Genomic DNA, 24,550 nt, shown 5'->3' on the forward strand with positions numbered 1-24,550 from the left:
GACCTTTCCAGCTGACTGTGGCCCTGAATCTGACCTGCCGTCCTGAAGCAGCAAGTTTAACTCTGTTGACCACTTGAAGCGTCAGATGATAGAGGACCTTCCAACGGTTTTGATACAGAACCCACGGCTGGCCCCGAGGGCCCATGTCACATGCCCCAGCACCTTGTGGAGAGGGTCCCGGGGCTGGGCAGTGGTGCTGCCACTGTCCTGGTGGTGACGTCCGCAGTGCAGCAATGGCCCCTCTGTCTTGTGGTGTCCAGAGTGAATCCCTACCCTGCCTATCGTAGGCCGAGCGCCCGGGCAAGTGCAGGGGGCGTAGCTGGGGGCAACGTGAAGAGCACAGGCTTGGACGTCAGAGAGGCCTCCTCCAGCCCTGGCTTTGCGGCACCTCCCTGAGCACGTTGATCTCACTCCTGGAGGGTGGAGGGAAGAACAGGACCACCAGGGTCATGAGAATGGAAGGAGCGCATGCTGGGCCCGGTCTGCCTTTTCCTGGCTCATCTACTGCACGTGGAACAGTGGCCCAGACTCAGGTGGCTGAACACACGCAGTAGATGAGCCAGGAAAAGGCGGACCGGGCCCAGCATGCGCTCCTTCCATTCTCACGACCCTGGTGGGCCCGGTCCGCCTTTTCCTGGCTCATCTACTGCACGTGGAACAGCGGCCCAGACTCAGGTGGCTGAACACACGCAGTGCGCTGTGCCCGGGACACCCGGGGGGGCGGGGCTCGGCCACTGTCAACCCCACCATCGCCGTTACGTGTCCTCCTCTACTGTGACCTGCGGATGCGTAGGGATGGCCCTGCCGGGCGGCCGCCAAGCACCGTCCAAGCGATGACGGTCGTCACGGAGACCAGACAGCTGACGTGGGGACAGAGGACCCCATGTGGCCGCTGAGACGTGGGGTAGGGAGAGCCACTGTGCGGGGGTCTCCTCCGGCCTCACAGGAAAATTTAGGGGAAGGTTGACTACATCTCATGGAGCGTCGAGAGGAACGTTCAGCAAAGCCCTCTGCGAGTCCCCCTGAATGTCTGCCCTCCCCTCCGAATGTCAGCACTGCCCCCAGGCCCTAGCACAGCGCTCGCTCGGCATCTGACAGATATGCGCTCAGGGCGTGGGCCGAGGGGCGGTGCCATGATTTCTGGGTGTTACGCCAGGATTTCCGCGAATGCCTAAGGGGTCTTGGGGATAAAAGGGGTCTCTGGAAATACAGCCCCAGGCTGGATCAGGAATGGTCTGCTAGCAAATGCTCCTGGAGAAGAGATTCCCAATCACGCTGTGCCTTAGACCCCTCCTCTCCAGGAACAGCGCCTGTGGCCCCAGGACCCTGGACAGCAGCTTGGCCAGGCTGGGATGTGGCTCTCGATCCCCTTGAAAATCCAAGGGACACGTCCGCCTGGGTAAGAGGGTGAAATGACATTGCAGCCGTTCCTTCCTGTTGGAGCAGCTGCCCACCCCCACACCGCGGGCTGCTAATGGCTGCCCTCATCAAATATTTATCCCAGGGCTCACGCGGTCCTCCATCAGCCTCCAGCATCACACGGGGAGGGAATCTGATTATGAAAACTGGCCAGGAGGGAAGCAGGCAGACCACAAAGCACTCGCGATGGAAAAAGGGGAACATCAAAGCCCCGTATTCCTCCATAAAGGTCGTCTCCGGAAGCAGAGGCCTTCCATTAGGAAACAAACTCTCCGGAGCTTCAAGGACCTGGCCCCGCAGTGTCGGGTGCCACCCAGCCCCGGCGCGCTCTCTCTCCTCTGGGGGTGTGGGGAGGGGGCGGAGGCAGCTTTGTTCACACCCTGGGGCCAGAGCCCCGGCTCCAAGCCCCACTTTGTGAAAAGGAAGTAAAACCCTGCTCGCTCAGAGATGTGACTCCCTCCACCTCTGAGGGATCCCTGGCATTTCATCCGCGCGCTGTCTGCAGCCTGCCCTTTGCAGAACAGAAAAAGGAGGGAGAAAGGAACGGGAGCTGATTGAGAAAAGCTTCTACGGTCTGGAGTGTGTCCCTCTGTGTGGCTCTGCTCATTACACGGGGGCAAGAGCCTGTCAGGTAGGAAATCACGTCTGGTGTTTACACTTCAACAGAACCCAGGGACCAATTAACTGCGCCGAGCGCCAACGGGCAAAGCATTTCTGAAAGGAAGAGAAGGTAACTCGTATTATGGCTCCTTCCCCCGACTTTTCCCAAATTAAAGACACAGGCTATGTCAACAGCTTCTCAAGAGCAATCCTTTATCTTCTGAAAGTCCTGAAACTGACCCATTTATCACAAGATGACAGATGCCTCCGCCCACAAACAGTATCTTTTTCTCTTTGGTTCAGCAAACCCCGGGACGGCCGGGGAGGTGGCGATATCAAAACCTGCCCTCGACGCCCAGCAGCCGTACGGCCGCCTCCTGCACGGCCTGGTGGATGCGCCCGACCTCTCTCTGTGACATCGTGCGCTCCATGTGGCGGTAGGTGATGCGGTAGCAGTGGCTGGTCCTGTGTGTCCTGGAGAATGGGAGAGAAAGGCAGGTGAGTGAGAGGCAGGCGTGTCTCCTGCAGAAGCAGTGGTGAAAGCTGAGGAGGACAAAGGGCCACCGACGGGGCGCTACAGAGGCGCACCCCTGCTGACGGCCGGCATGTCCTTTACAGAGGAGCTGGTGACAGGAACGCTGACCGCTGGGTCCCCTTGGACTGAGTGCATCCGTTGGGAGGGAAGCTTCTTGCAAATCGATTTCCTGGGCCGGCCCTGATTCAGCAGCTGGGCGGGGGCCCTGGGCTCCGAGGCGGACCCTGACAAGCAGAGCGGTTAGGGACCAAGCACGCCCCCTGCAGGCCGTGGGGAGCATAGGCCAATCGTGCCATCTCTGTGCCGGGCAGACAATCACTCTAATCCTGGTTCTACCAGGCGGCTGCTGGCCTGCCTGCCATGGAACAGCTGGGTGATTCTGGAACATGGGGTCCCGACAGCACTAAGGCTTCTACTGCATGGCAGCTGCTGAGACACACGGGTACACAACAGCTCATCAGGAAGCCCCCGGGGTCCTGGCCAGCCGGCCTGGCCCTCCCCTCTCCGGGCACTTCTGTTTCTCTCCTTCAAGCCACCAAATTCCTCCTTTCCAGCCCCCTTCCTGGGAGAGCCAGCCCTGCCTGCCTCGCTGCAGGTGGAGAAGCTGCAGCAGACGAGTGGGTCCCGGGGTAGAGTCCCAGGGACATCAACACACGCACCACGTGCCCGCTGCCCAGCGGGAGGCCGCCCCGGGCCTGCCCCGGGAGAGCTAGAGCCTTGAACAGGGGCCTCTGGTGGGGTTGGGCGCTCCGTACGCCCTGGGAGGCCCGCCGTTCCCCACAGGTGCCACGGGGCCCTGGGCCCGTGCTTCTCGGGGACTCGGGACACTTCGTGGACTTGCCCTCGGTGGGGCTCCCTGCTCCCTCTTCGCCCATCTTGCCGCCAGGCCCCTCGCTGAGCAGGGGGTCCCAGCCTCCCTGATCCGCTCTCTTTCCTCCTCCGCCCGGGGCTGGTCACCTCCCCCTGCTCGCCGCCTCCAGGAAGGGGGAGGACTGTGCCTCACAGGCCTATTCGCATTTCAGTCCCCTTGTGGGTCCAGGTAAGGGACGAGGGTACCTCTGAGTGGCGGGGGGAGGAAGCCGGTCCTTAGGGGGCTCCTCGGGACCCCTGGTTCCACACCGCTGGCCCCGTCGCCCCACCCGACACCCCACTGCCTGTCCGAGACAAGGGAGAAAGCACGCCTCCGCCCCGCACTCCTTGCTTTTCCAGCTCCGGCCAGTGGCTCCACTCAGTGGCCGCGCCTGGATGGGCCCTGGGTTCTGCCCTGAGGTCCCCCGATGAAGCGGGGCAGCGCTTCCGCCTCTTCCCGCCCCAAGGCCATGCGATGGGGAAATGTCTTTTCAACAAGCGGTGCTGGGACGCCTCTGTGTCCTCATGCAAGAGAGAACGAAATTGGCCCTTTCCTCACATCAGACAAAGATTAACTCAAAATAGGTCACACACTTAAACGTAAGACCACAACTTTAGCAGTCTTAGAAGAAAACATGAGAGTCCATCTTCATGACCCTGGGCCAGGCAAAGCTTCCTTAGGTATGACACCAAAAGCACAGGTGACAAAAGAAAAAATGGACGAATTGGGCTTCATCAAAATTATAAACTTTTGTGCTTCAAAGGACACCATTAAGAAAATGAAAAGATAACTTCCAGAATGGGAGAAAATATTTGCCAATCGTATACTGACAGGGGACTCGTATCTAGAATATATAAGGAACTCCTACAACTCAACAATAAAAAGACATAACCTGATTAAAAATGCACAAAGGATCTGAATAGAACTCTTCCGAGAAGACATGCAAACGGCTGGAAGCGCATGAAAAGGTGCTCAGCGTCATTAGCCGGCAGGGAAAATGCAAATCAAAACCGCAGTGAGATGCCACTTCGCACGAGCTAAGACGGCTATAGTCGAAAAGAAAATAGCGAGCGTCGGAGAAGATGTGGAGAAATGAGAACCCTCACGCGTGGCTGGCGGGGATGTAAAACGGTGCAGCCGCTGGGGAGAGAGCCGGAGGAGCCTCTGCAAGTTAAACGCGGCAGTTCTCCAGACCCTGACACACAGTCACCCCGTGATCCAGCAGACCTCCAGCAGGTGTACATACGCGCAAGAGAAATGAGAGCGTCTGTCCACACACAAACTTGTGCATGAGTGCACAGGGCAGCATTCCTCTCGACAGCCCAACGGTGGAAATAATCCAAACGTCCCCCAAATGATGACTGGATAAACGATCTACCTCTGCACGGCATATTATTCAGCCATAAGAAGAAATGAAGTGCTAATGCTACAACCCAGATGGACCTTGAAAACATTACACTCAGTGAAAGACGCCAGACGCAGAAGACCACGTATTATATGATTCCATTATAAGAAACGCCCAGAGTAGGCAATTCCACACAGACAGGAAGCAGGTCGTAACTGCCCTGGGCTGAGGGGTTGGTGGAAAGTGGAGTGACTATTAATGAGGATGGGGTTTCTTTTGAAGGTAGTGAACGTGTCTCGAATGGAATAGTGGTGAATGTTAGAAAAACCACTGAGGTGAATATTTTAAATGGATGTGTGACACGTGAATCACATCTCAGTAAAGCTGTTCTATTAAAAAAAGAAAAGAGACTTGCCCTGCCGGGCGCTGGGCAGGCTTGCGCCTCTGCGTCTCCCCAGCGAGTCCCCTAGACGCTGGTCTCCATCGCATGCGCTGTGCGCCCCTGCGGGACGGCACCCGGCCGTGTTACTCCACTTTGCTCCTCTGGTGCCCAGGGCGATGTCTGGCATAGGGCAGGTGCTGCGTAAAAGCTGCTGAACGAATGCTTATGTAGCCACCGAACCCCGGGGTGGGAGGCTGCGTTCAGGCCTAGAGGCGGCTGGTCGCACTGCCCTGCCGGCGTTCCACAGCCCCGTCCCGCGTTCAGCCACGGCCTTCTCCTTCCCTCTCCCACCCCTGCCTCCAACAGTGAGGGAGGCGGACGCCGTCAGCTAGGAGGCAGCGAGGGTAGCCGTAAACACCGGGGCGCCCCAAGCCCTCCGTCGACGTGAGCCTCATCCGCCTCCGTGGGCCAGTGCGGCGGCCCCAGGGCAGGCCTCAGAGCCAGCGCCCGGTCCACGCCCAGCGGTGCCACGTCCTCCCCCGGTGACCCCAGCTGGTTCCCGCACCGGGCCTCAGGATAGAAGGTGGATAACAGTCATGTCGACCGCGGAGAACGGCTCAAAGCAGAACCACCAGACAGAGCACACACGTGTGTGGCACAGAACCGAAGGAGCTCGGTAAGCGGGGCCTCTTTCTGTGCTTTTTAAAGGAGGTGAGCAGGGAACCCCGTGGGCACAGCAGTGAGCTGGCAGCACGGGCCGCTGTGGTTCCTGGTTCCTGGTGGCAGGACCAGCCTTTTGTAGGACCCAGGCCCCCAGAGACACCAGGCCACGGCACCCGATGCAGAGGCTGTGTGTACCGCAAGACGCTTCCCCAGCAGGCCTCGCGCTGGGGCTGGAGGGCCGAGGCCTGCCCTGCCGGGGCCCTTTAGGGACAGTGTGCCCTGCAGGGGTGGAGCCCAGCTGTGCCCCGCCGCACTGGCCTCTCGGGGCAGCCGGGAGACCCACCTGCCCGCCCCCGTGCACAGCAAGGGCCCTTCTCCCATCCCAACATCACCAGGCAGCATCCCGGGTTTCCAAGGGATGGAGGGTTCTAGGGGAGGAGAAATTAGTTGAGCAAGAAAGAGGGCCGAGGGACTGTGGGCTGTTTGATGACGATGCAAACATTTACTAGAACAAGTGCGGCGACAGATCTGGTGACCCAGCAAGGGTGGGAGGATGGTTTCCTGCAGGGGAGGCCGCTGTCCCACCGGCCTGGGCAGGGGCCCGTCCTCCCCGCCCCCCTCCCCGACTCACAGGGGCCTAGAACTGGCTCCTCATTTCCAGGCTACGACACACGTCCTGACTCTGAGTTTCTCCTCCGTTGAAAGAGTAACAGCACTGACCCCATCGACTTTTCCCAACTGCCTCGGAGACAAGGTGACAGGGCTCGGAAGCCATCAAGCGCCACACGAGCGTGAGATGAAAGCACCCTCACCACACTGTTCTTATATTCTTTCGGTGGTTCACTCAGGTCTCTCTCAGCTGAAGAGCTGGTAATACGGCCTCTACGAGTTGAGATTTCCAACCAAAGACGAGTGGGAAAAAAATTTATCTCCTTGCTTCTAAGTGCTTCCAAGAAGGCCCCCATAAGGATTCTTGGGATTCCAACAGCTTTTACAAAACACTGTGAAGAGTTGGGAGCAAATGAATCATAAACATATGGATTAATTTTAAAAATTGAGAGAAACAGTATTTGGCAGAATATTTGGCCATAATTCAGTAGACTCAACTGAAAATCAACCAGGTTTGCCTTTTCCTAACATCACTGGAGAGAGAGAGAGAGAGAGAGAGAGAGAGAGATGAGAGAGAGAGAGAGAGAGAGAGAGAGAGAGAAATAGAGAGAGAGAGAGAGGGAGAGAGGAGTGCCTTTTGTCTGCTTGCTAGAAACTTCTTTTTGGAGCTTTCAGATGGTGGATTACTTGGTCCTTCTTTCGCTGGCGGGGAAACCGAAAGCCACGGACCTGGCCCTGGGTCTGAGCGGAGGACCGAGTCTCTCGCCCCTGAGGAGTGGTCCATCCGTGAAGACCACGGAGCTGGAGGGTTCTCACAGCTCAGCGTGGCCACAGGTGAGAAGGTGGATTCCCCAGAGGGAGGGATGCCCGGAGGGCCAGCCCCAACTGTCTGGATTAGGGCCTTTCTGATTCTTTTACATCCTCCCAACGCGGCCTCTTTTAGCCCAAAAGCCTCTCCATCTTTCATCCGTCACGGCCCCCGCTGGCTCAGAAACAGCAACAGCAGCACACGTTTATTTACGTAGCGCCTCTTACATACCAGGCACTGGTATGTGAGCCCCTTACATCCACGAACCCATGTAAGCATCACACCCACGCTGGGTAGACAGCATCACTGTCCCGACACACAAATGAGGAAACAGACAGAGAGAGAGAGAGAGAGAGAGAGAGAGAGAGAGAGAGAGAGAGAGAGAGAGAGCAGAAGTCACTGGCCCGCGTCCACACTGCGAGTAAGTGGTGGGGCTGGATCTGACCAGCAGCCCAGTGGGAACGTACAATACGTGGCCACTGTGGAGAACAGTCCGGTGGCTCCCACGAAGGTAAACACAATGACCATGTGACCCAGCACTCCCGCTCCCAGGTGCACCCCCCACCCCAAAGAACACAGAGCGAACAAACTAGTGGTGACCAGAGGGGAGGGGCAGAATAGGCGAGGGGGATTAAGAGGTACATGCTACTAGGCGTAAAATACACAAGTGCTAAGGATGTAACGTACAGTACAGGGAATATAGTCAGTATTTTTGTAATAACTTTGTATGGAGTATGACCTACAAAAAATATTGAATTACTATGCTGTATACCTGAAACTAATATCACATTGTAAGTCGATGATAAGTCAGTGAAAAGGAAGTACTGCTAAGCTCACTGCCGCTCTGCAGGTAACAGCATACCAGTGACGGACTCTGTGCAGGGACCAGGGCCACCAGACTTCCCTGGACAGAAGGGACACTGGGGCAGGGGGCCGGCGAGGGCTGGACTGCCTCCATCGTCCCACCATCAAGTTGACGCCGGCAACCACACAGGCTCCGACCGCGAGGTCAAGTCCTTCCCCGGAGGCCGCCAACACCTGCTCCCGAGACAGCGGAAGTGTCTGCTTTTCCGTCGGTGACGAGAGCAGCCCCTTCACATTCTCCGTGGCGCGCTGGGCACCTCCCAGAATGGGTCGCTACGCCCACAGTCCCTGCTGACGCGACCTACCTACAGGGGCTGCTCCACAGCAGGGACGGTGCTGTGCTGGGGCAGGTGCCATTTTCGGGGGACCAGGCAGTGGGAGCACCGACTCGCTCCTGCTCGTGTGATGCTGAAGCTCAGTGTGACGGCCACCCGGCCGCGCCCTTCGCCCGGTCGGGAGGCTCCGGTGAGGGGAACAGTGTGATGGGAAGGGGATCAGGAGGGGGCTGGTTGCCAGGGAAATGGGGGGTGAGGGGTGGAGAAGAACCCAGACTTGCAGCAGGGGTCCGACTTCCACTCTGTCCCCGGCCTCTGCTGTCTGTGCGACCGAGCCCTTGGTGCCCCCCTTGTGACGTGAGTATGACACGTGCCTCCCGGGGCTGGTGCTGACACGCCAGCAGATGCTGACGAGACCCCGGCGGCCCGCTGCTTTGTCCCCCACTTCCTTTACCTGCAGGGCTGATGGGGAGAGGAAGGATGCCGGGGGGAGGGCAGGGGGGCACGCTGGGGAGCCTGGCTGGGAAAGTGGGGGGAGGCTGGGAGTCAGGGAGAGAGGTGAATTACCGCTCAGCACCGGGCACGATCTAAACAAGTGCTCTAGAAACTAAGGAAATCACTTCCCCCCTTTACCTTCCCCGTATTAAAAAAAGGAAGCCAAAGGGAAGAGGAAAAAGTGAAATCGTGATCATAAGACCTCAGGTCCGATGACGGTGCGCCCGTCTCCTCATGAACTGCCCTGGGGTTTTCGAGAACAGAGGCCGCGTCGGTTTAATGCAGGAAAGGCCCCAGGCCCCAGCCACGGCCGTGTGACGGCCACCTGACCTCACCAGGGAGAGGGCTGGACCGAGTGACCACCCGGCCCCCCCAGGTCTGCATCCCAGGAGTCAGTGCAGAGGACAGAGGGGATTCTGGAGGGGGCGAGTGGCTGCAGGGCCCGCGTGGACGAAAGGGAAGGGGTGCCCGGTGGAGGGATTTCGGGGCGGGCGACGCAGGGACTCCGCAGGCGCCATGGGGGTCGCTGGGTGACAGCCAGGCCGGCTCTCCAGGGAAGAGGCCCCGCAGGAGGTGGGTCTCGGGTTGGCACAGACCCTCTGGACTGAACTGGCCTCCCATGCACTGCCTTCTCCCGCCCCTGCCCCATCACGCACGCTCCGCCCCCGAGCCGTCTGCTTCCCACGCTCAGACGCTCGGCCTTAGGCCTGGCGCCCCCGAGGGCCGCTCGGAGCCGAGCCTCCGAGTCCGTGGTGTGGACGTCACCGCCTCTCACTACCTCTGTGGCTGCAGTCTCTTCCCACAGGGATTTCTGTTCCTTGGCGTCAGTCACCAGAAACCAAACCAGATGGTTCCCCCCACGGTTAGCGCCGTGGGAGAGACAGCTCCAAGCCAGGCCCCGAAGGAGGGAAAGCGGGGCCGGGTGAGAGGAACCCGCTTCCGGAGCTGCCCCCCGCTCCCGGGCCGCCCGCATGCTGGCAGCTGAAGAGGTCCCAGGAGACACGCGCTTTGCAGGCAAGACGCGCCTTTTCACGTCAAACACTTGGCAGGTCCTCAGGGGCGCCTCACGTCCCCCAACACCCCTTTCACTCCCATCAACCCCCGCAAAGTTCCCGGTTCTTCCGAGGCAGGGTCTCAGACCAGGCAGCCAGGAGGAAGGAGGTCGTGCCCCTGCCTCCCGGGGGGCGGGCCTGTGTTCTTGGTCCCCACGTGCACGTCCATATGAAAAGAACTGCGCTGGGGACATTTTTCTAATAGACGCGCCCGCGGGGAGGCTCGGGGTGCAGCCCAGCCAGCCCTACTGCTTCCCAGCTCTCGGACCTTGGGCCAGCTCTTAATCGCTGGTCCAGGTTCTTGTTCTAAGATCCAGATCGTGTACTCACAGGGTTTTTGATGGACTGAATGAAAATAGTATATGTAAAGGGTTTAGCACAGTTCAAGCTACAGTTAACAATCGGTCTTATTATTTATGTGGCTCAAGATTCTAGACCCTCAGTGGGGGCCACACAGAAAGGCCCGAATGACCTTGGACAAGTTGTCTGAGCTTCACCTTCCTCATCTGTACAGATGGATCCTCATAGGATACATGCGACAGCCTGAAGGAACCCTGAAGACATTACAGTCAGTGAAATAAGGAGGCACAGAAGGCCAAACAGTAAACAACTCCTTTTCCATGAGGTCCCTGGAGTCGTCAAATTCACAGACAGAAAGGAGAGTGCTGGTCGCCAGGGTCTGAGGGACGGGGACAGAGTTCCAGCTGAGGAAGATGAGAAAGTTCTGGAGGTGGATGGAGGTGACGGCTGCATAACGCCACTGAGCTGTATATGTAAGAATGGTGAGGAGAGTAAATTTTATGTTATGTATATTTTATCACAATAAACTTTTCATTTTGGAGGAGGAGAGTCCGCCGGAACAACCTAGTTGACTATTACTAGAAGAGGAAGTTGGGAACTCGAATGTGTACTAAAGATAAACAAACAGAAAGCAACAATGGAAAACCCCAGCAGACCACTGTTTGGCCGGTGGCAGGACCATCGCAAGAGAACAACGTCCACCTGCCCAGACGGCTCCTCTTCTTGATTTCAGGAACTTAGCAGCCAGGCTGCCCTGCGTTTTACACAAATGGTTTCTAGGACCGCTGCCTATCGTGCTCTAACCGCATTTACTGTATCTGAAAAGTGCTTTTCAACTATCCATTGTCTTCCAAGCCATCCTCCTACATTTCTAACAAGCCTGAAGTAACGTCTCATGTTGCACAGATTTCCAAAGCTCTGTGCTTTTCCTCCGTGTGGGGAATTTGGAAGAGGTTTTCCTTTTCTCCCTGGCTGCGTCTGCACAGCCCAAGTCAACAGAGCTAACTTTAACTCCGTGCTGGTGCACCGCAGCTTCCCGAACGCACTGGCACCTCAGGGGATGAGCCAGGTCACAGAACACAAGATGTTTGGCAGGTGAAGTGCTACATTTTCATCTCAATCAATTGATCCACAATGATTTATTCTGTGCGGAGGCAGACACTGAGGAGGTACAGGACAGGGATAGGCATTGCTTGATCAATACATAAATATTCATGGAGTGGCCGTTCTGGGTACAACAGAGCAGCAGAGTGAGGGGGAAGAGGTATCGCAAAATAAGACAAAGAAGGATGAGGCTAGATTACCATCTGCTTGGGGGCTGAGACATGGATGCATGAAATGACAGCTAGCAGGACAATGCTGTTAGTGCTACGTGTTAAATGGAGGGCATAGACTGTAAACGACGTAGGGGTTAGAAAAGACTGGCAGGGAGATGAGATTAGATCTGGATCTTGAGGACGAGGAGGATTTCAGCAGGTGAAGGGCAAAGAGCGTAATCTAGGTGGCGAATGACACGTGGTACTGGTAGGGGCGTTCATTACGTGTTTCCTCTTCTGTTTCAACAAAGGATGCTGAGGGTATGTTCCAGGTATAAGTGGTCCAATGGAGAGCCATCCAGAGGATGCATGATCTGCGGGGAGAGGGCCTTATCATCCTGGCTAAGAAGGCTCAACCGAAAATCCGTCATTCAGCAATCAGCCCAGACCACCGGGTCCGGGATGAGGTCTGTACGGGAGTCCTGTGAGAGGCTGGTAGGACCTCTGCTCTGGGCAGTTTTGCTGTACCTAGAGGTGGGCCCTGAGATCTCACAGCCCCAAACAACAGAGGGTTCCCGAGATATAAGGGTATGTACGATGTCACCCATCTGGTATGAAGAACCACCCAACCAAGGAGTATGCTATAGAGCTCTCCTCAACCCCATTACTCATGAGTAGGACTAGCCAGGAGTGTGCTATGTCGTATAGCTTTTATTTCTTCAGTGAGTCTTGGAGAAAGTGGGCTAACTACTTTGAGAGACTCAGTGTCTAGTTAATTATGAAGGAAGCACACATTAGTAGAGAGAAATTTATATATATTTCCAATGATTTATGGTTACTTTGCAAATGCTTTTGAGAAGGGACTCCCCGGGGCTAACTAATAGCGTCATCTCTCGACAGATACTGAGTGAGAGGTTACGGGAGAGAGGGACTAAACTGGGACTCGGCTGGGAGGACGAGCTTCCTCTAGCCATGATACTCTAGGCTGGAATACAGCAGGGAGAGCTTGATTATACACCATTCATCCAAGCAGCATGTTTTACGGAATCACAGAATCCAGGATCAGGAACCGCGGAGACTTTCTGGTTCAAGCTTGAGTTCCCTCTGCAGAGCCTGATGCTGGACCACTTCCGGGGCAGCCCACCCGGGACCCACAGAGCAGGCTGAATAGGAGCTCCCCTCACAGTGAGCTGGCAAGGGCTCCGGCCCGTCCTCGCTGGTCCTGGATTCATCCCAGTCCTTCTCCCCTGGGACGGCCCTGCCAGGACCACTGGTGGTCAGAGCGAGAAGGGATCTCGGGGGCAGCACACGTGATGTTTAATATCACTGCCTGGGAGGCTAGACATCTGTCTGTCCATCTACTCCATTCATTCATTCACTCAACAAATGGAGTGAACATGCAGTATACGGCATGTGCTCTGCTGGGCGCTGAGGACCCAATGATGGAAGAAAGCAAAGCAAACGAACAAAACAGACCTGACCTCATGAAGCTCACAGTGTAGCGTAAGAGACAGGTGTTAAAGAACTACCAAGCAATGAGAACTGCAGCTACACTAAGGCGTTGGGAGAAGAGGAACATGGAGCCATGGGGCCACAGAAAAGGGCGACTGACTTAGATGGTGGGTCAGAGAAGGTTCTGTGCAAGTGCCATGAGCTGACCTCACAGGGGGAGGGACTTACTGGGTGAAAGGAGGTTGGGGGAAGCGGTTCCACCCCCGGCAGGATTCTGGGTAGAGGGAATGGCATGTGTCTGTGAACTGGGTTCAAATCGCAATTCCTCCTCTTCTGAGCCATACGATCTCGGTCAGATCATTGCCTTCACTAGGTGTTGGCTAGAAGACGGTTCTTTTTTTTTTTTTTTTTAGGCTTTTTTGATGAGGACCATGTTTTTAAAAATTTTTTTTAATTTATTTTATTTATTTATTTTTTGGCTGCGTTGGGTCTGCGTTGCTGCACGCAGGCTTTCTCTAGTTGCGGCGAGCGGGGGCTACTCTTCGTCGCGGTGCGTGGGCTTCTCATTGCGGTGGCTTCTCTTGTTGCGGAGCACGGGCTCTAGGTGCGTGGGCTTCGGTAGCTGTGGCGTGTGGGCTTAGCAGTTGTGGCTCGCAGGCTCTAGAGCGCAGGCTCAGTAGTTGTGGTGCGCGGGCTTAGTTGCTCTGCAGCTTGTGGGATCTTCCCGGACCAGGGCTCGAACCTGTGTCCCCTGCATTGGCAGGCAGATTCTTAACCACTGCACCACCAGGGAAGCCCCTTGAGGTGGACCATTTTTAAAGTCTTTATTGAATTTGTTACAATATTGCTTCTGTTTTATGTTTTGGTTTTTTGGCTGAGAGGCACGTGGGATCTTAGCTCCCCGACCAGGGATCGAACCCGCACCCCCTGCACGGGAAGGCAAAGTCTCAACCACTGGACCACCGAGGAAGTCCCTAGAAGACGGTTCTGCTTGTCATGTCATGAAGTCTTTGAGCTCAACCCAGGGTCATCACAAGAGCACCGTCACCAGAGGGCCTCAAGGTTTAGGTCTTTTTTGTTTTAAAACCCAGAACCCCAGGCTCTCTGCCATGTGACACCTTTCCAATCTGTTCCCTCTAAATCACACAGCATCTATAGCACAGCTCAGAGCAAAGCAGCTTTAGCTGATGTGGGCATGAGGAAAATGCCCACTCGGCCTGGCCTCCTGCCCACGGCAGCCTCTCCCCCAGCAGCTTATCAGCATCCCGAAGACTCCAAGGAGGGTGATTTAAAAACCAACCCCCCCAAAAAAAACAAACAATAAAATAAATATAAATAAAAACCACCCCATATTCTATGATAGAAGGTAGCAAAGCTCAGACAGGCAATGGTTTGCCTGAATTCAGCTCAAAACTTAACAAATCCAAGTGAAATTTGCTTAAAATAGGACTGGAGCTCATTTGGGGACCACATTCTTCTAAGTAAAGAGAAATCCTTGATCCCATGAAGCATAAACACAGCAAGTGCAGCACAGAGCAGACAGGCTGCGGAGGTCGGGAACCCGGGTTCTTCCCCTAGAGCTTGTCACCGTAGGACGAGTGACTTAACAGAAGCCCTTTAACAGCTCTGAGCCTCAGCTTCTCTACCTTACAGAGGGGATTACAACTTCCTGGCAGCGTTATCAAGAGTTAGTAGGGGGGCTTCCCTGGTGGCGCAGTGGTTGAGAGTCCGCCTGCCGATGCAGGGGACACAGGTTCGTGCCCCGGTCTGGGAAGATCCCACATGCCGCAGAGCTGCTGGGCCTGTGAGCCATGGCCGCTGAGCCTGCGCGTCCGGAGCCTGTGCTCCGCAACGGGAGAGGCCACAACAGTGAGAGGCCCGCGTACCGCGCAAAAAAAAAAAAAAAAAAGAGTTAGTAGGTTCTGAAGGCACTTTGTAATTACAAACGAGTCTTTAAATTTATCATGATAAAAGAGAGATTTCATTTTTGCAAATGGCCAGTTATTTAGTGCTAAAATTGAGGAGGAAAAGTGCTCTAATTGCATAATATTCCAGACGTGCTAAAAGAAGCACAGCCATAAAATAAGATGTATGTTTTCCGATGTGGCTTATTGTTGGTCCTATAAAAATTCCTGCAGAAAAAAAAGGGGGGGTCCAAACAGCTTTTGAGACAAAACAGCATCACATGGCCTTCAGCACACAGCATTTGGAGGGGGTAGTGCTATTTGAACTCAGAAGTTGCTGGAACGTTACGGTCACACCCCAGTCACCCCACGTTCCTAACGGATTCATTTTCACATCTGGAGAAGGACGTGACTACCCCAGACTCCTATTCCCCTGAGGAGCTAACACGATGAACCACACTGATGGAAACTTGTTCTAGAACCTTGTACGACTTATGTATGGAAACACCTTTTTTTTTTTTTTTTTTTTTTGCGGTACGCGGGCCTCTCACTGTTGTGGCCTCTCCCGTTGCAGAGCACAGGCTCCAGACATGCAGGCTCAGCGGCCATGGCTCACGGGCCCACCCGCTCCGCAGCATGTGGGATCTTCCCGGACCGGGGCACGAACCCGTGTCCCCTGCATCGGCAGGCGGACTCTCAACCACTGCGCCACCAGGGAAGCCCGGAAACAACTTTTAAATTCCAAATATTGACAAGAGTAAAGAAAGCTCTGGGCCTTGCCATCACACAGTCTTCGCAAAGCTGAAGCTACTTTGTCAATAGTAATAGCAGCAAGAAGAAAATTGACAATTATAAAGCTATGAGGCTTCCAGAACCTCGTGCCCGTGTGATCTCACTGGCTGTGACCACAGGGCAATCCCGAGAGGTGGACACTCTCACCTCTGTTTGCAGAGCAGGGACAGGCCCAGAAAGATGGCGTGAGTGGGTGAGGGCCGAGGCTGGAACCTCGCTCCCTTCCTTTGCGTTAAACTCTGCTCATCTCTTCTCCCAGACATACTCTGCCGGCCTACTGATGTCCACTGCAGTCACCGCTGACCGCTGTTCAACAAGGATACCACGGTAACAGGTGAATTTCAGGCTGCTTTTCAAAACGTGACTAGGACTTTATCCCCAAAAGGGAAAAATTAATGCGTTAGTAAATATTACTTGGCAGAGAAAGTGTAGGAAGTATAAAGAAAGAAAGGGCAAAAGAAGAAAAAAATACTTTAAAGGGAAGAAGGATCTATTATGTATAAAGTGCTAGGCACTTTAATGTTTCATTTCATCCTTGCCATTAATAGAAAACATGGATGAAAAAAGCCAGAATGAGGGACGATGTTAGCTTGATGAAGGCAAAGTCAGACCCGGAAAACACAGAACACAGATGTGCAGGTGGTGGTCTGAACGAGTAAACACATAAATCTGGTTTAGAATTCGCAGCCACAGTGAAAGAAGCCTGATCACTTCCAAGGTTCTCACTGCCCGAGGGGAGAAAAGATCACAGCTGTTCAGGGAAGGAAACCCACCCCAAGGTGATATTCTAAGGTAAACCTCTAGGTGGCGCTTCATACAGGGAGCTTTAGGTGAGCAATGACTATGATTTCGGGGTCACTTAGTACGCCTGGATGCAATGTCTCATTTAATTCTCATTACAGTCCCCTCACATTGGGAATTATTCCCCCTATTTTGCAGGTGAGAAAACTACAGCTCAGAGAGGTTAAAAGCGTCTTCCCAGGTCACTCAAGTAGAAGGTAACAGAGGTGGGATTCCAACTTAGGTGTCCAGTTGCCTCCAAAGCTATGCTTTTAGTCCCAGGCTGGGGATGCTGTCTGACTTAGTGGCCAGTGTCTCAACTATATTGCTATTTCAAAGCAGTCGTGGGTTTCATAAGGCTAGTCCCTTGATGAAACTTGAGGGAGTAGCTCTAAAATGTACTTCCACGAAAAACCAATTTTGTTTGGGGCCATGGAGGATGATAGGTTCAAGTGTACAGCGTCTTTGATGGTCTGCCTATCTTTGTTACTTGGATAAATCTATTGACCTCTCCAGGTCTCAGTAAAACCAAAGGAATGCTATCTGCTCCTAACTAGTCCTTCAGTTAGGAAAAATTGAAGTCATGTGAGCAAAGCATTGTCAGCAACTTGGGAGAAAGTACTAATAAAGTAAAAGCCCAAGTCAATAAACCACTTCAAAATATTATTGAGTTGAGGTTGTCCATTTTCAAACTCAATGAAAAAGAAAGTGTTCTTTTTTTGGTATTTTCTTACTTCAAAAAAAGAAAAAAAAAGACATCGAACTTACATTTCTGGTGTACTGGAGAAAAACATAATCAATTTTCTGAAGTTGAATTCTGTCCATTTTAAATGCTTAGGAAAGATTCAGTAAGACTGCCCATGAGTTAATTTCAAAGGCAAAGTATCAACAAGACACTTCAATTGTGGGCTTGAGGGCCAATGTGACACTGTCATGCCTTGAAGAAGCTACTTGTGTGGTGGTCCAGCATCTTTCGGCTCCCTTACTTCACGCTGAGTTTTTTTTACTGGGCAAAGGAATGAGTGAAGAGCTGGGCACAGAGTGTGGTTTGGACAGATTGCTAGAACTGATTGGCTAGGACAGATTGCTAGGTGATCAAAGAGTAAGTCTGTCTCTTCCTCTACCACAATCTGTTCCATGTATGACAATTAGAATAAGATAGCAGTGAGCCAGGAAGACTCCAGAATGATGGCAGAATATGATAAACTAAAGATCCTACTGCTACATACTCTTAGGTGTGCTGAATAACATATAGGAACATTGGCTTTTAAAAGTGGATAGCTGAGTAGATTATGAAAGCAAGGGGAAATCACCAGGTGCAAGAAATAAAGAAAAAAAGACCTGCAACAGTAAGTGCCTAGAACTTCAGCCGCCCTAGAGTAGGAAGCAGTATCAGTTATTGTAACCTAGAATTTAGATTTTAATGTCCACCTGAGAACAGAATATGAAGGCTTTGGTCCACATGAAGCAAGAAGTGGGACCTGAGATTCCCACACAAAACTGGAACTCTGAAGGGCTGCATCCTTGATGTGACAGTAGACTAAGAAATGCCTCAGATCTGCAAGCTGAGAAATCAACACAAAATTGGCCCTGGAATAATGCTAACCGTAGGATACCTAGACGACTTGGCAGAAGAAAATGCAGAACAGCCCTGGAGAAAAGTGTGGCCACATGGGATCACTTCAGGAAAAGCCCCAATGAACATAATCTCACAGTCAAAAAATACAGAACACATGAAGAGACAACCCATTATATGCCACAGTCACTAGATAAAAAACACAGCAGGATTAGTACCCCAAGAATTTCTAATACAGGAACAATCCAGAAAGGGTTTAAAATGATTAAAAGTTAATTTCAACATTTAAAAATACTTAAAAGACATAAAAGATATGAAAGAACATTATGAATAAAAAACAGCAGATGTGAAAAATACCAACATAGAAAATGTATAGAAATAAAAATATAGTTATAATTTAAAAATGAGTGGAAGGGCTAAACCACAGATTAGATACAGCCAAATGCAGAATTAATAAACTGGAAGACACATGTGTGGAACTGTTTAGAATGCAGTAGAGAAGTACAGAAATGAAAATATGGGAGAGGGTAAGAAACACAGGATAGAATATGAGTACCAGAAGAAGAATAGAGAGAGAACAAAGAGAGACAATATCTGGAAACATAATGGCTGGAAAATTCCAGAATTAATGAAGTCCTCAGACTCAGGAAGCACAATAAGTTCTGAATGGGATTAAAATAAAAGTCTGCCCTAAGCACATCATAATGCAACTGCAGAAAAACTAAGACCAAGAGATGACCCTGACAACGACTACAGAGGAAAGATAGAGAACTTAACAAAGGAACAGTTAAAGACATAGGTGACTTCTCAGTAGCTACAAAGAGGTCAGGAGGTGATGGAATAACACCAACCAAATGTCAACCTCAGCTAAGCTGTTATTCTGGAATAATGGCAAAGTGAAAACATTTTCAGACAAAGTGAGACAAAATGAGAAAGTTTACCACTCAACACCTGCCATGAAAGCCCTGTGAATGGTACAGTTTAGGAAGAAAACTGAACTCAAAAAGAAGTGGATGTAAGAAGCCAGCAACAATAATATGATGGCTTACATCACAACCTAGTGAGCCAGGTTCACTCTCCATCAGAGCTGTTTGAAAGCTGTGGTGTCAGACGTCCCGGTTTTCCAGGGGTAGTCTCCATCTTAGATGATGTTCCAAATGCCCTAAGTTGGAGCAACTAACTCAGAAAAGCTGATCTCCTGTCTTGGTTATTTCCATCAGCCCCAGGCTTCCCACAGAACCTGCCTACTCATGGAAACACATGGTGAAGCAAGTCATTAGGACTGAGCCTAGCTCTGGAGTCACACAGACTTGCTCTCATTCTGGCAAGTTACTGACTCTCTCTAAGCCTAGTTTTCGACACCTTTAAGTAGGGCTAATAAAACATACTTTATAGATATATGAAATAAGATTAAAATATAATGACTGGCACAAAGTCAATACTCAATAAAAGATAGGATTTACTATAATAGTATTAGCATTATAAGCTTTGTTAATTAATTTAATGAGCAATGCATACATTTAGATTAATAAAAGGTTATGTCCCCAGATTTACCTAAAAAGAAAAAGCAAACAAGGGCATTGATATTAACTGTGATGTACCGGTGCCGGCTGCTAAGCCCTGTCCATTCATCCTCACACTGTCCCTGGCCCATGAACACCTCTGCCTGCAGGACATCTGAGCACTACCTGTCGGCCCTACCACGGTGCTGCTTCAGTCTGGACCTCCCACCTGTATCAAAACTACAGGGAAGTGGCTGGTGAGTCTCTCTCTGAAACACTGTGTGGACTGTACTTGATTTGGAAGATATCTCCCGGTTGTTTTTGTTTTTTTAAATCACTCTCTGCAATTACCTCTGAGCACAGGAAAACTCAAAACAGAGCAGAGAGAAAAGCCAGCTCTGTGGTGCCCTTTTCAGCAGATAGGACAAAGTCATGAAATTTATATGCATGTTAACACGGGGAGGTGATGCCTGGGTTACTGACGGCTGTATGCCATGGCCAATCATTTTACACTTCATTAAGATATGCTCATTCACTCAGCCTCTAGGTGTAGACCTAGGTCTACTCCAACGAGAAAAATAGCAACTCGCAAAACACAGGCAAGTGTCCAAGCAGAAAAGCTGCAGAGCGATCTAGTATCTATTGACAGATGTGGGCGGAGCTCTGAGCTGGGATAGAGGTACCAGTTTAATTCTGGGCCCTTGAGCACAATGCTGGAGAGGGCCCCTTCCTCCTTGTCACCAGCCACATAAACCTGGGTCCAAAGCAGCGCCCCTCTGGCCACCTGCTTTTTTCAGTGTTTGTGGGAGTGATTGGTTCATAATGTTTTCACACAAACGTGTTTTTTCTCTCTCCTTCTCCACCGCCCTCCCTCTGCCCCCAAATCAAGACGGAAGGGCCTTTTGGGTGCTGAGTTTCTACTCTGTTTTGGGCATCTTCATTAAAGCATCTTATGTACTTTTCAAAACTCTCTTACAGAGTAATCACTCCATGGTGACGGTAAGGAAACTGAGAGCCAGAGGGGCTGCGTAACTCCCTCACCTCACCTGCCCTGCCGGCCGGGGCAGAGTCTGCAGGGGCCAAGAGGATGGGGCAACACGGGGGGTGTCAGAGGCTCGGGTCCCCCTGGTGTAGCCTTTCCCTAAATACCGGGGTAACCCCGAGCAAGCACCTCCTGTCTCTGGGCCTCAGTTCCTTCCCGGGGACTGGACGGTTGCTAAGATCTCTGGCTGCTCTGACCATGAATGTCCAAGCGCACCCACAGGTTAAGGACAGAGAAAAGCGGGGACCCTGGGGGAAGCAGGATTCTAACTCACCATGACCCCTGATTCGTGTTCTGGTGCACTCTGGCGGCGGTAATTGCTGACGACAAACAAGCAGACCACGGGTTGGGACATCTGGCTGCTGGAGATGTCTGAAGCCAGACTTTACTACAGCCGCCTTGAGTAAGTAGCTGCAAGGCTGCTAATTGGATTCAGCAAGTTGCTGAGTCACTGTCGGGCAAGATCAAGCCGCTGTGCACAGGCGACGAGGCCCAGCCTGTCAGCAGCTGAGAACACATTTGTGATGAAAAAGAACAGGGGTGTGCAGAGCAGTGCCCGGGACTAGCTTTCACAGTTTACGATCAGTAATTAAAATCTAACAGACCACAATTAGAAAGCACCCACCACAACCTTATTTTGCCATTTGTCTTTTAATTAAATCTGCCCCGGGATTTAGCTTTAATGCACAGAGATTTCGATGGGGACGGGGTAGAAACCACTGAGATGGAGCCAGATGTGCTGGTTGTAACATCTTCTTAAAGGAGGAGGGGGGGGAGAAGCTGCTCACGTGTTTCGTGTAAGTCACGGGTCCCTCCGTCCTGGGACCTCAGCACAGCACAGCACAGCACGGCAGAGGTACTGGGCGAGCCCGGCCCTTCATGAAATCACCTCTGGGCATAAGAAGGGTGCCCCACAGAGAAACCAGGGCAGAGCTGGTGGCAGACTTGTTTTTAGGATGGTAAGTGGGAAAAATATACTGTTAGGCCATAAAACAGAAACGTTTGATGGGGTCCTCTGGCACAAACTGGGCGTGGGGAGAAATAAATTTTGAATGGAAGGAATTCACAGAGCCCCCTTTCTCATGATGTCAGTGGCTTCTCACAGACGAGCAATCACTTAGTGCCTAGCAAGTCCAAGGTCCCATGTGGAATCGGGCCGTCAAACAAGGGTACGGGAGGGGTATACACGGCCTGCCGGGGCACAGCTGGGTACCGCGGGCCAGCTCGGGCTTCTGCCAGGCTCACCCCTGGAGCCAGAGACAGGCAGGAGAGAAGCATTTACTCATCTGCCCCGTTGTCAGGACTTGGCGTGAGGGGGGCACCCCACTTTAGAAGCTCCGGGAGGACCCATGATTGGGATTAGTTGAACTGACCCCCCTTAGGGGCTTCTCACCAGGACGGGTGCTGCTGAGGGGAGTTCACGGAACGGATCATTAAGTGCACTTTGCTCGCCAGGAGAAAGCTGTCTGCTGCACACTGGGAATTGCTGCATTTTTATTATTCATCAACCACCGAGTGCCCACGATGGCACCACCTGATCCCCAGGTTGGAAGATGCCATTCGCCTAAAAAAGTGGACACTGAATGTCCAATCTATTGGCCTAAGTCACGACATTGGCCACTCCTGGCTTTTCTTTCTAGACTGACACACCAAGGAGGTTCAACTTCACGATTTCCCGAAATAGTTGAAAATCACTGAGGGAGAGTTATGTTCCAAAATACCATTTATAAGACAGTGAGCTTGTACCTGGAATGCATGCACCAACCCAGAAGCAATGTCGTATGTACAGTGTTAGGATTCCAGCCCAGCCTCTCAAAACCCACCTGACTCATTATGTTTATGAAGTTCACCTGAGCACAAAAGGGTGAAGCAAAAAGTTCTACACTGATTTGGAGGGGGCCTCGCTAAGCGATCCACCAAATGGTGAGAAAAGACTTGGAAATCCTATAAGGATGGGTTGACCAAGAGAGATGCTTAGAGATGAGTTGCAAAGTTGAAAGAGAGCCTATTAATAGTCATCTTTTTTTTTTTTTTGCGGTACGCGGGCCTCTCACTGTTGTGGCCTCTCCCGTTGCGGAGCACAGGCTCCGGACGCGCAGGCTCAGCGGCCATGGCTCACGTGCCCAGCCGCTCCGCGGCATGTGGGATCTTCCCAGACCGGGGCACGAACCTGTGTCCCCTGCATTGGCAGGCGGACTCTCAACCACTGCGCCACCAGGGAAGCCCAATAGTCATCTTTTAAGTGATCTTGCCCTCCTTCCAGGTAGGAATAAGAAGTCACCAAGAAACCCCTTCAGTTACCTGTCGGCAAACCCACAATTCCACCAGCGCTCACACCATCCTTTTTATCTTCGGTTTCTCCTCCCGCCTGAGGCTCAGTCCAGCACCGCGATGTACGTTCCAGCGCCTTCAAATCCTGGGGACCTTCCGTCTACGTTCCCCCTCTCCCTAACCTTCCATTTCACTGATTCCTACTCATTCCTCAGGACTCTGCTTGGAATTAGCCCCTTGAGAAGTTCTCCCTGGCATCGCTGTGCTGCTGAGTTGTGACGTCTGTCCCTTGTCTGTGCCCAGCCCCGGCCCCTGCCAACTTCTGAGAAGGCAGGGTTCCCTGCTGGACCCTGGGCACCAGCACGATGCTTGGTCCACAGCAGCGGCTCAGCAGACGCCCGCCAAACGGCAGAGCAGACTTCCTTACCGGTGGGATGCCTGCTGGGGGAGAGAGCAGTACTGGGCCCACAGCAAAACCTCCCCACATGCCCCAAACACCCAGCCTCCCAAGAGCTGTTCCCTGTCTATGCTGGCATTAGGGGAGTCCACATACAAGTGTGGGCCCTGGCTTCCTGGTCCTTCGTCAGCAGCAATCACATCTTCCCCAGTGCAGGGTGGGGGCCACCTGGCAGCTGCACCTAGGTGAGAGCTTTGGGGGGGGGGGGGGGACACATGTCTTTATGGCCTTTTTGCTTCATAAACTGTAAAAATGCCAGAAGGAAGATGTTTCCACACTGAGAATGAAGCTTGAAGAGACAACACCTTTCACAGGGGCCTGCACGTGGTCTGAGGGTAGGCACAGCAGGGTCGGTCGGTCGGTCTTCTCCAGGGTCTGGTAGAGCCCCAGCCTCCCCCGGTCTCACTGCAGCTGGATCCACCCCCGCGGCCATCAGCACCGTCCTGGAAAAGGGAGCCAACGGCCAGAGGCGAGGGCTGGGGTCCCTCGCTGGCCTCCACACTCACCAGTACCTCTGCATCCTGTCTCCTGTCTCCCTGCTCCCCTCCACCCCCACTTCTCCCCACCGCAGCCCGTGTGATCTTCAACCATACAAATCTGATAACGAGATGCTCACGATGCTAAGGGCTCTTGGGATAAAGATGAAGGTCCTGCTGGGCTGGCCCCGCCCACGTCACTCCCCTTACCGCTCCCTGTTCATACATGGCCCCGCCCACGTCACTCTCCTTAACGCTCCCTGTTCACACACGTGAGCGCACAACCTTGCTGCTCTTCTTCAGGACACACGTGCTGCCCCTGCCTGGGATGCTTCCCTGGGGGAGGGGTCAGTCTGAAGCGAGGGCAGGTCGGAGGAACGGGGCCGTTGGGGCTCAGCCCTCTCGGGGCGACCCACCGCCCACCACACTGGCCCCAACGACTGTGGCTACCACATTGGGCCAAAGCCCCTCCTCATTTCACCATATCAATATTCACACTGTATTTTGATCTTTACTTGAGTTCCGTATCTATTTTGTAATTACATCTGAACTCAGCGAAGAGGGAGGCCATTTTTGGTCCTCCTCAGAGCATCACAAACCCAGTCTGTTCCTGTTTCAGGCTAACCACACACAAGGTCAGAAGCAGGGTCGCCGGGATGCAAGGGTGTTCACTGCAGGCAGCACCTGCCTTGCACCTGCTGAACAGCCGAGGGCAAGCACTCAGTGCCGGCAGCAGCTGCGCTGACTCCTGGTCACCGCCCCAGGCTGGCAGAGCCAGGACAGTGTCTGGGAACAAGTCACTCAGCCCCGGAGCCTCAGTCATGGTCTCAAGACAAGATGACCTA

At 52.9% G+C, this 24,550-nt stretch overlaps 1 protein-coding gene across 1 annotated transcript in view; it reads right to left on the bottom strand.

Annotated features, from left to right (window-relative positions):
- Positions 1-2,215: 2,215 nt before the first annotated feature.
- The window catches only part of FARS2 (phenylalanyl-tRNA synthetase 2, mitochondrial), a 388,891-nt gene continuing 366,556 nt past the window's right edge, over positions 2,216-24,550 (bottom strand). Inside the window, exon 8 of the mRNA XM_032650151.1 lies at positions 2,216-2,493. Coding sequence (XP_032506042.1) covers positions 2,355-2,493 — 139 coding nt within the window. The 3' untranslated portion in view covers positions 2,216-2,354. The remainder of the gene's footprint in view (positions 2,494-24,550) is intronic.

The sequence above is a fragment of the Phocoena sinus genome, chromosome 11 (assembly GCF_008692025.1).
Source record: "Phocoena sinus isolate mPhoSin1 chromosome 11, mPhoSin1.pri, whole genome shotgun sequence".
In the NCBI taxonomy this organism is placed as follows: domain Eukaryota; kingdom Metazoa; phylum Chordata; class Mammalia; order Artiodactyla; family Phocoenidae; genus Phocoena; species Phocoena sinus.